Here is a 14,610-nt window from a genome sequence, read left to right on the forward strand (position 1 = left end):
TATAACTAGTCATTAAGTTAAGTAATCTTCTGGTGAGTATGGATTTATCAAACACATTTACATTAAAATCTCCTCCAATTATGGCATTCCTCTTGTTATACTTTTTTTGTATATGTTTTAAAAGGAGGTCCATTGACTCGAAAAATATATCAGGCTTTCGTTTTCTATCTGGCCAATATAGAATAGTATCTACTGCAATTAAATTGATATTGATCGGTGTAGGTCTGTCGAGAATTTCTTGCGGTATGTTGAATACTTAAGCTTCACTTATGTTGCCTTGTTCAGGTGCTCGGCTTGTGTTGTCTAGAGACTCTAGAGTGAACTAGTTTAGCTTTGCTTGAAGTGATTCTACGTATCATGTAACATCGTACCTTAGCATTTCTCAAAAAATCGATCACCTCTTAGATTTCTATAAAACTTGGTATGCTGGTAAAGTACATGAAGCTGAACAACTTCCACCATATTTCCTAAAATGTCCCAGAAAGTTTCTATGAAATCTGGTAACAAAAAAATAAATGTACTTTACCAGCATATCAATTTTTATAGAATCGAAATGTACAAACTTTTTGAGAAATGCTCACCTACGACAGATTTCGGCATCGACGTCCAGCAAATTCAAGCGAGTTTGCGAAATTTTGCTTGACGTAAAATATTGTGCGGTGTTATGCGATTTTGCTGGACATGTCAACAATGCAACGGTAGCCGACATCACTGGCAACTTGTTGCCAAATATCAAGCAAATCAGTTTAACAATGTTGCATCTGTATCCCACATTTTGTAGTCACGCGATGTTGCGAAGTAAACACGATATCACTGATGGCCTAATGCAGCGACACATTTCTCATTTCATGGATACTGCTTTATGATTATCAGTACCATGCATAAGCTGTAAAATTGCATATGATTTATACAACACTTCCAAGTGTATCAAACGTGGATTTAACAGCCAGTGAGACCATTAATGCGTCTTTATAGTAATTTTCGATCGTTATTAACCACATAAAATTTAAAAAGTTTAGGCGGCATCATTTTCCGATAATGTCTGGGCGTTTTCAGAAATAAATATCGAAAACCCGATTTTCACAGATCCCGGTGTTTTTGGGTTCTTTCAACTCAGAATCACTAGCATATTTAATTCTGATGATAAAATAAAATGTCCCAAAAATTTGTATGAAAATTGTACATTCCACTACGTCACGCACACATACAAGTGAAAAATGTTTTCGTACTAAAACGTGACGTAATGGAATGGACATTTTGGGACATCTTTTTTTAATGGTGGGATGGAGAATGCTGTCGATTCTGAGTAGAATGAGCCCAAAAACGTCCGATGTGAAAGAATCAGGTTTTCAATATTTATTTCTGAAAACGCCCGTCTGCGGTTTTGTCTAACTGCGGTTCATAGATTTGGTAATGAGCTAATGAGTCGCGGCAATGGCGTAGACATATTTTTTGAGAATGACCCCTAACACCTAATACAGTCCTAGCTGTGTTCAAAATCAGTTTGAATTCAAAATCTTGAACTATGTTAAGTATCAAACAAGCAAAAGAGTCACAATTAGTAGAAACAGAAATGTACGTATGATATTAATTTACTGTTATTGTTATAATATAATGTAAAACATAAATTAGATCGTGTGTATTGTTTATATTAAGAGTGTATATTTACATAGTTGGTGACATGCGCAGCGGCGCAGCATTTGTTTAATAATACTTGTTTATTAGCTTACGATTAATCATTGTTTGCTTATGATAATTCATATATAGTAAACGATGCAATACCGGGTGTGGCCTGTAATATGAGCAAAAAATTTTACTGTAGGCTGTACTCCTCATACTGACCAACAGTTATTCAGCGACTTCTAAAAATAACTTGTGGTTTGATATTTTAATACACTTTAAAGTTTATTCTAAGACGCAATGTATTGCGAATTTTGTTATGTTTATGGCGTGACAAACAAGGTCAATCACAATAAAATGGCGTGGCGATGGCGTCCATTGAAGATAATATTTATTTTGTATCAAAAATAGGGATTCTAAATACTTCATAATTTTTAGGGTTCCGTACCCAAAGGGTAAAACGGGACCCTATTACTAAGACTTCGCTGTCCGTCCGTCCGTCCGTCTGTCACCAGGCTGTATCTCACGAACCGTGATAGCTAGACAGTTGAAATTTTCACAGATGATGTATTTCTGTTGCCGCTATAACAACAAATACTAAAAACAGAATAAAATAAAGATTTAAATGGGGCTCCCATACAACAAACGTGTTTTTTGACCAAAGTTAAGCTACGTCGGGAGTGGTCAGTACTTGGATGGGTGACTTTTTTTTGCTTTTTTTTTGCTTTTTTTTTGCATTATGGTACGGAACCCTTCGTGCGCGAGTCCGACTCGCACTTGCCCCGTTTTTAAAAGTTGTTTAACAAAAGTGTCAGCGTTTGAGGAGTACAATCTATGTTTTAATTATTTGCTCGTGTTAAGTACAGGCCACACCCGGTGTAGTAAACGATGCAATATATAAATTCAATGTCGCTTAAGAATGCTACTAAGTATACTATTCTTTGTACTACACATTGTACAGTCAACTGTAAAAATATGGGTGTAGCCAACTTATTCAAAAATATGTCCCATAGTTCTTATTTCGCTGACATAAGAGCTATGGGACATAGTTTTGAGATGATTAGTGCACTCATATTTTTACAGTTGACAGTACTAGGTACATGTTCCATCTGAGTATCAGTTAGCTAAGTTATTTAACATAGGTAATTGTTTATGTATTTAGTAGTGTCCGACCGAAACATGTTTTTTTGCCGAAACCGAAACCGAAACCGAAGGTTCGGCATTGGCCCCAGTTTCGGCCGAAACCGAAACCGAAACCGAACCTTTTGAAGACTTGTTAAAATTGTGGGAAATATGTCATAAAATCGCTTTTTAGAGGAGAGGCCAGTTCGTAGAAACTACCTTATTTACGATTTTCGTAGAACCGAAAAGGCTTATACCGACAAGCGGTATTGTTGGAATCAGCATGGAGTCTACTGATTATCAAAATGCATGTTGTCGCTTCTTAAAGTGCTGGAATGAGTTTTTATGACGTCACAAAGTCGGCAGTACTAAGTTTTTAACTTTTTTTCTTTTATATTTCATTAATATGCATTTTGATCATCAGTAGACCATGCTGATTCCAACAATACCACTTGTCGGTATAAACCTTTTTAGTCCTACGAAAGTTCCTATTCTTCAACTTGGCCAGTCCACTATTTATACACATTAAGACTGCATCGACCGTCCAGTGGCGCCTTGATTAGGGAATTGTGTTTTCTAATAAACCAATTAATTTATGTATACATTAATCAGTAGGTATATTAATATTGTTGTCCTACTTGTTCCCCAACTTTTGATCTTTGTCACATGTTTAGTTTCATAGTACGAAGTACGACGTCGTAAGTTCGGCCCGGCCGAAAGGTTCGGCCGTTTTTTGGCCGAAACCGAAACTACGGCCGAAACATGATTTTTTGGCCGAAACTGGCCGAAACCGAAACCGAAACCGAACCTTCGGTCGGACACTAGTATTTAGATACAGTATGGTAAACCAATATATTCTAGTTTAATGCCATCAAATTATTGTCGTCATTTAATTTCATTTGGTATTCCTTAACTTCATTTTGATTGTTACGGTGAGACAAAATAAGCACTCAAATTTACTAGAAATTTACTACCTACCTATATCCTACATGAAGTTAGCCGTAATCGTAACAACCTCTAGATAAAAGGAGGCCTTTGACATGTATTATCTTTCCGATAACATTTAAATGCACACAACTGAGATTTCTTCGAATTGTAACTGATTCGTTTGTGTATCGATTCTAGTAAAGGGCACGCGCTGGGCGCAATCCAAGAGGACTCGACTAAATATAGACAGTAAACAAAAACAACTGCGGCTAACCTCGCATTAGTCATAGCCAAGCCATTATAGCCTTTAAACCTCTGCATTAAAATATACCATGAAATAAGATACCGCATGACGGACGTTACAAGTCGAAGTGACAAATTATGGGCAGAAAATTAAAGTCGTAAAGTCAGATTAACTAGCGATTTAATACCAGACAATCTTGAGTTGGTAAATACTCGAGACTTTAGCCTTTATGGCGTTATTCATAAACGCATTATTGGATTGAATAAGCTATTAATCATGTGCCTTTATCTGTCATTTTTACTTATGTATTTGTAAGAATGGGATAAAATAAAATTTAACTAAATCAGTACGGATATTATGGTCGTTCTTGTCTACGTGACAGCGTGATAAAACGGCGTCCGTCACTTTCTATCCCACGGTGTTAAAATGTGTCAGTTATTTTATCACGTGGATAGAGATGGACAAAGCCATCCATAATACGCCGGCTGGCCTGTAAAAGTTTTATGAATAAGGCGGTTAGAATTTAGAATCTCAGTTATTATTGTTATGACTTCATAAAAACACGACGTCGTGGTCTTTATAGACTCTAAATATCACGACCAGACGTGGCTCACTCCGCGATTTCGTCGCTTTGGTACAGGTAGCTAAAACTACATCCGTTCGACCCCAATTTTGGGGTTTGCCATAAGCCTCGCGTGGCGCTGTCGCCACCTAGCGGCCATATCTGTGCTGGTCGTGACAGACGCGTTTTGTAAGAGAGTGAGTCTTCTGCCACGACGTCGTTAGAGAATACTCGTCTTCTAATTCTCATGGATCCTATCAACAAATCTAAGCTTCAATCAGCAATCACAGGGTTCAAATTTCTACATATACTTAATAAGATTTTTAGAAACTAGTCGGTTAAACACGTATACCTAATCTACTTATACATACGGGAATTACCCAAGATGGAAAATACGAGTAGATAGATACTATAGGTACCTACGAAAAAGTCAAACGCTTATCCATCCACTTCCAAATTTACATATTTGTTAAAAAAAACGAAGTTATCTGTGAGTGGGTTTTTACACTACACAAATACATGCAAGTGCCTAAATCTACAATAGGTATTGATAAACTATAGTGCACTCCGGGAGTGTCGGCAGAAGTGAAAACTCAACGACATTGTAACTCAAAATATTAATAACAGCGCCATCTAGTGCAAAATGTCTGCAGCACTAATATGTATAATTGAGGTTAACACCATCTAGCGTTATTTCGTCGCATTACTTGAAACCCCTAAGCACATCACTGTGAGTAAGTGTACTCGGGTAATTCCGAATGTCGGATAATTCCGAAATTCAGATGAAAATCGCCCAAAATGTTACCTACATTGTATTAGGTAAGTAAATTACTGAAAAATTTGAATTGAGATATTCCTGAGCTATTTAATGGTGAAATCGTGTAACAGATGTCGCCACGACGTCAGGCAAAGCGAGCGATGTCGTGTGATGTACCTAGTGCCTATATTGTTTCAGAATATCCCTGTCTTTATGCCATCATGTAAAAAAAAGAGATAAATCAACACCGAAATACCTATCCGTTTGACCCAAGCCAAAGATTTATTACACAAAGTCAGTGACCTTACACTATACATATAATTCAATATTTATTTTACAAATCTCGCAAATTTGTTGATCGCTCGGTGAACGACCGATGATCCATGGGTTAGCGGTATTGCGACCCACGGTCAGGTGTGCCCCGTCGTGTTATTAGGGTTCCGTACCCAAAGGGTAAAACGGGACCCTATTACTAAGACTTCGCTGTCCGTCCGTCCGTCTGTCACCAGGCTGTATCTCACGAACCGTGATAGCTAGACAGTTGAAATTTTCACAGATGATGTATTTCTGTTGCCGCTATAACAACAAATACTAAAAACAGAATAAAATAAAGATTTAAATGGGGCTCCCATACAACAAACGTGATTTTTGACCAAAGTTAAGCAACGTCGGGAGTGGTCAGTACTTGGATGGGTGACCGTTTTTTTTTTTGCTTTTTTTTTGTTTGTTTTTTTGCATTATGGTACGGAACCCTTCGTGCGCGAGTCCGACTCGCACTTGCCCGGTTTTTTTTAGTTTTTACCATAATAATAATAATAACTAGGTTTAGTATCTATTTATGCACCCGTGAATGGGTTCCAGCAGGCGTTCTACATGACATCAAAGCTCTCCAAACGGCCTCTACGTGTTGGATCTATATCCCCACGCACGCCTTATAAATGACCGGGCTTAAAAACCCGAGAGTTTGTAACGGAGATACAAATAATAATAATAATAAGCCCCCAGGGCAGCTTGTGGCGAGCTGAATGGGAAGTGACGTCCCTTGGGTCCCATACCCCCGAGAGTCGGTCAGGCCCCTCTCTCCGGCTTGCCTTCATTGGCCGGCTGGAGTGAACACTGAGCAGGGGCCGCAGGACTCTCACCTCTGGCTTGCCTTAACCGGCCGTCCAGAGTGGGGTGTCAGAGCTATATGCTCGCAGGGTGGAAGTGAAACATGCCTAAGACGCGAGTTGGCACAGTGGCTGCTTACAGCCACTGGGTAGAAAGCGGTGCACACCTCTCCACACCCTGAGCCGCTCACGCGATGTTGTCCCCTTGTCGCTCCGTGCGAGCGGCCGTTTTCGGGGACCCATATTGTGAGTTGGCGAGTCACCACCTGCCTATTTTTCGTGTTTTTATAACATATGATCAAGGCAGGTGCCATAGTTTCTTCCATAGTCAGTTACCAGTCCATTAGCATCTCAACCCAATAGCCCAGTTCTTTTTGTTCCTTTTTCTTGCAATAGTCCTACACTAACCGGGGCTTGTCCTTGGGTGCACTACTATAGCGCAAACAGGGGTAATCGTCGGTTAGTGTCACATCACACTTAGAGTAAATTGTCAATTTACAAGGGGCCTCTACGTGTTGGCTTCGGCCCCACGCACGCCTACCAAAAGTCCGGGACCCCATGGTCCCGAGATTATGTAAATGACACACATAATAATAATAAAACCATTTATTCCCACAAAAACATACAAATACATACAAAAACATACAGTTTTTACCATAGACCTGGCAATTTACACCAAATCAAATAATTACCCCAGAACAATCTGTAGGGCTAGGATGGTCGGCTCTTTATCATTTGTCACCATGCCTGTCACGTTCCAACAAATATGTAAGTGTGAAAGTGACGCATGATAGGTGATAAAAATGCGACCATGATACCCCTTCTGAACGGACGGAACCTCAAACGCCTCTTTTCTCGAGTTGTAATATAAAAGAATTATCGATTCTCGGTGACTAATGTGATTTACTACGATCGTGACAACATTCATTTAACATGCTGTATTTTATGGGATTACAAATAACGAACATTTATTTTATATGTAGAATTAATGCGTGAAGTAAAATGTATCGTAACTATAGACGGTCAAACAAGTTTGTAAGTAGAAAAAGCGCGAATTCAAATTTTACTAACTCTTCGCACTACATTTTTCGGACTAAAACTCTTCGCGACTACATTTTTTAAATTTGCCGCTCTTTTCTACTGACGGAAATGTTTTGACAGAGTATAAATGCGACTTATCAACTGGTTTCCGTTCCACATACATATCATAGGTACCTACTTACTTGGAAATATTTCAGTCGTTTAGGTACTTATTGCATTTGTTATATATCAGATATGTAAGTAGAATTATATTATTGTCAAAAGATAGAGCAATTATGATGCTCAGGGCCCTTTTCTCAAAAGATTGTAACTTGTAATATAAGTGGAAGTCTCTTTCTAACAAAAGCTGTCAAAAAGGGACTTCCACTTGTATCACAAGTTACAAGCTTTTCAGAAACTGGCCCCTGGTGTCAATAACTGATATATCTGCCTTATTAAAATTTAACATGAAAACAAGTAATACCCAATTAACAATGAATGAATAACAATTTAATAGAAGTAGTTCTAACAATAGTATTTTGCGACGTAGAAGAAATGCATAGTTATTTAATGATCCCCTTAAGGCTGTGTTTCTACCAGAGATGTGCGAGGATGCGTAGCGAGGTAAATATAATATTTCCCACTCGAGCTGCGTTAAGGGAGGGTAGGTAAATTAAGTAATCCCACCAAAAACATAAATGTAAAAAAGGAGAGCCAAGTTCAATACAAAAATTATGCTTGGCTGTGGGGCTCGCCGCAAAAAGAATGGAGATCTAAATGAATGCCACTGCCAAGTTCTATGCAAAATCCAAATATGTATTTATAGGAACAAAATAACATTATAAACAAGTATTAAACTCTATTTCTTTGCTTTATTGGATACCTATAACAATTGCTGTTATTTAAAAAAATGTGAGGTCTTAAAGTAGGTTAGATTTGACTTGGCCAGTTTTCATTATATCAATCATTTTATATATATATTGTAATTCTGATAAAACCTGGCCAAGCCAAATCTAACCTACTTTAAGATCTCACATTTTTTTAAATAACAGCAATTGTTATAGGTATCCAATAAAGCAAAGAAATAGAGTTTAATACTTGTTTATAATGTTATTTTGTTCCTATAAATACATATTTGGATTTTGCATAGAACTTGGCAGTGGCACTCATTTAGATCTCCATTCTTTTTGCGGCGAGCCCCACAGCCAAGCATAATTTTTGTATTGAACTTGGCTCTCCTTTTTTACATTTATGTTTTTGGTGGGATATCAATACTTTTTGTAAAGAAAACTAGGCAGGTATTGAGATTTAATGTTTTTTCTTGTGTTTCCGCTGTATGGTTTTTACTTCTGTTCTTTGTATAATTATGTGGTGCCGCGCGCCGCCGACGACACACCGTTGGCCGGTTGTTTAGAGCGTATTACAAGTTTTTTGTATGGGGACACCACTTATTTTTTGACTAAACTTTATTTTAATATAGCAAATATAATAATACATATATTGGGGTAGTTTCAAATATCTGCTTGTAACGGTTCCAACGCTACAATAAAAAATGGTTTTTTTGTATGGGGACCCCCCCCTATTTTTAAACTTTATTTTATTTTTAGATTTTTTCCTACGGTTACACACAATAACCGAGCTGGATTCCAAATTTCATCCTTCTAGGTCATCTGGAAGTAGGTTAGGTTTAGGTACTTATATGTCAGTCCCAATAAAAAGTGGTTTTTTTGTATGGGGACCCCCCCTATTTTTTAACTTTATTTTATTTTTAGATTTTTTCCTACGGTTACACACAATAACCAAGCTGGATTCCAAATTTCATCCTTCTAGGTCATCTGGAAGTAGGTTAGGTTTAGGTACTATAAGTCATAAGTCAGTCTTAAAATTTACGACTTTTTGACCTTCATACCTTTATAACCGTTTGAGCTAGCTTCATGAAATTTGGGCTTCTAGATATCCTTATGGATATAATTAAACACACGTAGTTTTATGTGTTTTCAAGTCAAATCTAACCTACTTTAAGACCTCACATTTTTTTAAATAACAGCAATTGTTATAGGTATCCAATAAAGCAAAGAAATAGAGTTTAATACTTGTTTATAATGTTATTTTGTTCCTATAAATACATATTTGGATTTTGCATAGAACTTGGCAGTGGCACTCATTTAGATCTCCATTCTTTTTGCGGCGAGCCCCACAGCCAAGCATAATTTTTGTATTGAACTTGGCTCTCCTTTTTTACATTTATGTTTTTGGTGGGATATCAATACTTTTTGTAAAGAAAACTAGGCAGGTATTGAGATTTAATGTTTTTTCTTGTGTTTCCGCTGTATGGTTTTTACTTCTGTTCTTTGTATAATTATGTGGTGCCGCGCGCCGCCGACGACACACCGTTGGCCGGTTGTTTAGAGCGTATTACAAGTTTTTTGTATGGGGACACCACTTATTTTTTGACTAAACTTTATTTTAATATAGCAAATATAATAATACATATATTGGGGTAGTTTCAAATATCTGCTTGTAACGGTTCCAACGCTACAATAAAAAATGGTTTTTTTGTATGGGGACCCCCCCCTATTTTTAAACTTTATTTTATTTTTAGATTTTTTCCTACGGTTACACACAATAACCGAGCTGGATTCCAAATTTCATCCTTCTAGGTCATCTGGAAGTAGGTTAGGTTTAGGTACTTATATGTCAGTCCCAATAAAAAGTGGTTTTTTTGTATGGGGACCCCCCCTATTTTTTAACTTTATTTTATTTTTAGATTTTTTCCTACGGTTACACACAATAACCAAGCTGGATTCCAAATTTCATCCTTCTAGGTCATCTGGAAGTAGGTTAGGTTTAGGTACTATAAGTCATAAGTCAGTCTTAAAATTTACGACTTTTTGACCTTCATACCTTTATAACCGTTTGAGCTAGCTTCATGAAATTTGGGCTTCTAGATATCCTTATGGATATAATTAAACACACGTAGTTTTATGTGTTTACGTCAAAGATGTTTTGAGTTATAGAAGGGTCAAAAGTGGCACCAAGTGGTTATTACACTCGGCGCTGGCTAGCCAGTTCCTTTGCTTGAACTTGGCTTGACACGCTGCCGCGTGTCTAGATACTTTTCGTTCTTAATAAACATCTATTGCTACGTATCCTCGCACATCTCTGGTGGAGACGCAGCCTTATATCCTCCTGAAATAATAAATAAATAAAAAAAAATAAAAAAGCCTTTATTTCTAGTCATTTGGAGAGAAATGTAAGAAGGTTCATCGATTACATAATCTTATCTAGTTTTTTAGTATTACATTGCATTGTTTCTTATGTCAAAGTTATAATTAAGTACAAGGTGTATGTCAAGAAAAGCTTACATTTTATTTAGGTATTTACACTGATATAGTTAGTCGGACCAGAACCCCTCATCGGGTGAAGGCCTCCTCCAAGGACTTCCAGGTTTCCCTATTTAATGCAGTATGTTTCCAATTTATACCGGCTATTTTCTTAATGTCATCCGCCCAGCGGCTATTTGGTTTGCCTTTACGGCGTTTTCCTGTGGGCCCCTTCCAGGTAGTAGCTGTTAAGGTCCATCGAGAGTCTGAAAGCCTGGCAACGTGTCCAGCCCATCTCCATTTTTGAGTTTTGGCATGCTTTAAAGCGTCTATTAATTTTGTTATTGCTCTTATATTTATGTGCGGTATTTTTTGCACTCTTCTAATGTTTGTTAGGCTTCTTTCCATTGCTCTTTGACATGTAATTATTTTTGATTTTATTTTTGTAGTAAGCACCCAGGTTGGACTAGCATACGTCAATGAAGGCAAAATGCACATATCCATAACTTGTTTTTTTACTTTCATGTCCATATTACTTTTTAAAATTTCTTTTAGGCTCCAGAACTTATTCCAAGCAATTTTTATTCTACGGTCAACTTCCTGTTCATGCCGTTCACTGTTGAAAGATATCTGAAATAATAACATATAAATAAATGAAATAATTTTAAAATACTTTTTGTATAAATCTATCAATTAAGTATGCTTTAGGTAAGTACTTTGACATACAGGCTGTCCCAGAATTCGACGTCAAGCCGGAAACGGATGATAGACCAAGTCATAACAGTTATCATAAAAATACAAAAAAAAATCCAACTCATGTTCTTTAAAAATTATGGTCACTTTAAAAATTCACAAAAAATCCGCAACCTGTAATTATTCAAGATTACACAATAATAAAAAAATTAGAATAAATTATGGAATTTGTAGTAACAATAGTTAAAGAACCATTACAGGGTGTGGATTTTTTAGTGAATTTTTAAAGGGACCATAATTTTAAAAAAACATGAGTTGGATTTTTTTTTGTAATTTTATGATAACTGTTATGACTTGGTCTATCATCCGTTTACGGCTTGACGTCGAATTCTGGGACACCCTGTATACGTACTTCGACTGACCTAAAGCTTTCTTTGACAGGTTTGACCTCATCGACGTACCTGCCGAAACCCGTCCTATCCTAGTGAAGATGACCCACGTGGTCACCGCAAACCTGATGGCGGAATGTGGCGGCAACGTCACAGAGGTCGTGCCCACCCCGGTGGTTATCTACACGTCAGTAAAGTCCGCGGACACGAGTCTCACGTGGACCACGGATGAGCAGTACGCTTTGGATGTCCAGATAAAGGGTTAGTTTCTTGCAGTATCCATGCTTTTTATTCTGATATTTTTTTTTATGTATAAGAAATAAATTAATTTAGAACTAAATCTTAAAACCTAAGTGGATAAACTAAAGCTAACTAAATATATACAGTATGTGTCTGACCATGGGGCTTTAATTCCAGGGCTTGATTTTACTCGCTAAACTGAGTTACTTTTACTATGGGACCAACCCTAAAATCGGAGAAAAATTTTAGGCTTTTCCATAGAAAACGTCGACACCTGATCAGCCAAAATATATGAAAAAGTAAAAAAAAAATCGGGATTTCGGTGTTGGTGCGATAATAAAAGTAGCTCAGTTTAGCGAGTAGAATCGAGCCCTGGATTTAAAGCCCGATGGTCAGTAACACCCTGTAGACTATTGCTTTCGGCATAGACCCTGGGATACTGGTACTAGCGGTGTTATGCCATAGACTCAACTTCACAGTAAAAGATGACTCACGTTTGACCGGGCCGGGGTGTCCTGGTCGGAGCATCCGCTGCATCGTTTTCTATGAAAAGCATCACGTGATCACCTGTCATGTCATAGAAAAGTAAGCTCCGGAAGCTCCGGCTCGGTCTAACGTGAGTGATCCTTAAAGAAGGGGCCAGCTTTTTATATTCTGTTGAAGATCACGGCCATTTTTTGCCAGAATTAGCAATCGTAGATTAATACAAGTATCTATTAACATTTATTAATGATCAAAATGAAATATCGTGGGTCGTGTCAATGGCATCGACGATGCACTTATAAGTTGAAGTTGAACAAACTTGCAGATCACGATATTCGGTTTATCATTGTCGGACTCTTAACCGGTCGACAGGTTGGTTGGGATATCCACAAAAAAACTGCCCAATCATTTATGTAAATATCTTCTGCATAATTATTGAGTACCTACTGGTGGCCTAGCGGTAAAGCGTGCGGGTTTCATGGCTCCTCTACACGATTGGGCCAACGCCGGCCACACCAAGGGACGCAGTCATGCGGTAGAATGAGATAGCAATATCACTTGCTCCCTCTAACGCATAAATGCGTCTCTTGGAGTGGCCGGCGTTGGTCCATGGTTTAGACGAGCCATCGGTTCAACTCCCGGATTGTACCTACCAATGAGTGATCGCTTCTCGGCGGAGGAAAACATTGTGAGGAAACCGGAATCCCTAACAAGTTTTACTATCCCCTCTGATTGGAAGGTCAAATGGCTCTGGCTGTCGCTTTTGTATTAACCCAATTCCTACACCAATTAATGGATTCGGTTGCCAAAAGCCTACTCCGGGCATTTTTATGATTTAACCGGGAAACCGCTAATTCCCACTTGCACCATTCCATTAAACTCGGTGTTACCATGGTTACCAGTACAATTTGACACTGGGTTAACGGTTTAACCGCGTAACCCCGGGTTAGTGGGATGGTGCAAGTGGGCCTAAGAAGCTGACGAGGAATATTGATGCTATATATAATTTTTTCATACGCTTTTCAGAAGATACCGTCGCCGTCCACATATTCGCTGAAACCATCTACGGCGCCCGCCACGCGCTTGAAACCTTCACCCAACTAGTCGCATCAGACCGTCCGGACTTTCCCGGACACACCCGCTGCGGGCTCCGTCTGGTCTCCGGCGCTAAAGTCCGGGACAGACCCGTCTACAAACATAGAGGCCTGACCCTGGATACTTCTAGAAACTTCATACCGCTGAGGGATATAAAGAGGACGCTCGATGGCATGGCGGCGACGAAGATGAATGTTTTCCATTGGCATGTGACGGATTCCCATAGTTTCCCGTTGGAGTCGACACGTGTACCACAATTTACAAGGTATCTTATCTTGTCTTCAATGTAAAAATTGTTAGGTAGTTACCGTCAGCAGCAGAAGTTACTAAGTGGATCAGCTGTTCAAAATGATCTTGACGCGACTTTATTGGTAAGAGAATAAGATCGTGTCAAGGTAATATTGAACACCCCGCCCGCGTAGCTACTTCTGCTGCGGACTCTATAGGTTAAGCAGTGGACTTTTTCCGACCACAATATGAATATTGGGTGGTTTTCAACCCACTTGCTTCTTCTGATCAAATGGTGAGTAGAGAGAGCCTGTAACCTCAAGAAATGCAGACCAAAAGCTAATTTTGGGCATATGTGGACTAAAAGAAAACAAGATAAGGCTGATGATTATATTTTATAAAAAAAATCCTTCGAACGTCTTTGTCTTCAAAACATCTTTTTCCTTCATGTAACTTTGTTTCCAGATTTGGTGCTTATTCAGACTCCGAAGTATACACAAGAGAAGAAGTAAAAGATTTGATAGAGTACGCTAAAGTACGGGGCATACGCGTCGTCATCGAAATCGACGCGCCCGCTCACGCCGGCAACGGCTGGCAGTGGGGCAAGGTAAATACTACCCTATTTTATACTTATTAAGGTTAAGAATCAATTGAGGTGCTAATTATACGAGTTACTTACGTTTCATTGAAAGCGTTGATTGATTAAAAGTGAAAATATGGAATGTGTTGGAAGCCATAACAAAGATTGCTTAGTTCAAAAGATTTCGTTTCCTGTTTAATTCAAAGCCGAATTAATGA

The 14,610-nt window shown here is 38.3% G+C and overlaps 1 protein-coding gene across 1 annotated transcript in view; it reads left to right on the forward strand.

The window, feature by feature from the left end:
- The window catches only part of LOC134668849 (chitooligosaccharidolytic beta-N-acetylglucosaminidase-like), a 52,586-nt gene that overhangs the window by 30,699 nt on the left and 7,277 nt on the right, over positions 1–14,610 (forward strand). The window contains exons 4-6 of the mRNA XM_063526319.1: positions 11,819–12,027; positions 13,516–13,849; positions 14,278–14,419. Coding sequence (XP_063382389.1) covers positions 11,819–12,027; positions 13,516–13,849; positions 14,278–14,419 — 685 coding nt within the window. The remainder of the gene's footprint in view (positions 1–11,818; positions 12,028–13,515; positions 13,850–14,277; positions 14,420–14,610) is intronic.

This window comes from Cydia fagiglandana, chromosome 11, assembly GCF_963556715.1.
Source record: "Cydia fagiglandana chromosome 11, ilCydFagi1.1, whole genome shotgun sequence".
NCBI classification, from domain to species: Eukaryota; Metazoa; Arthropoda; class Insecta; order Lepidoptera; family Tortricidae; genus Cydia; species Cydia fagiglandana.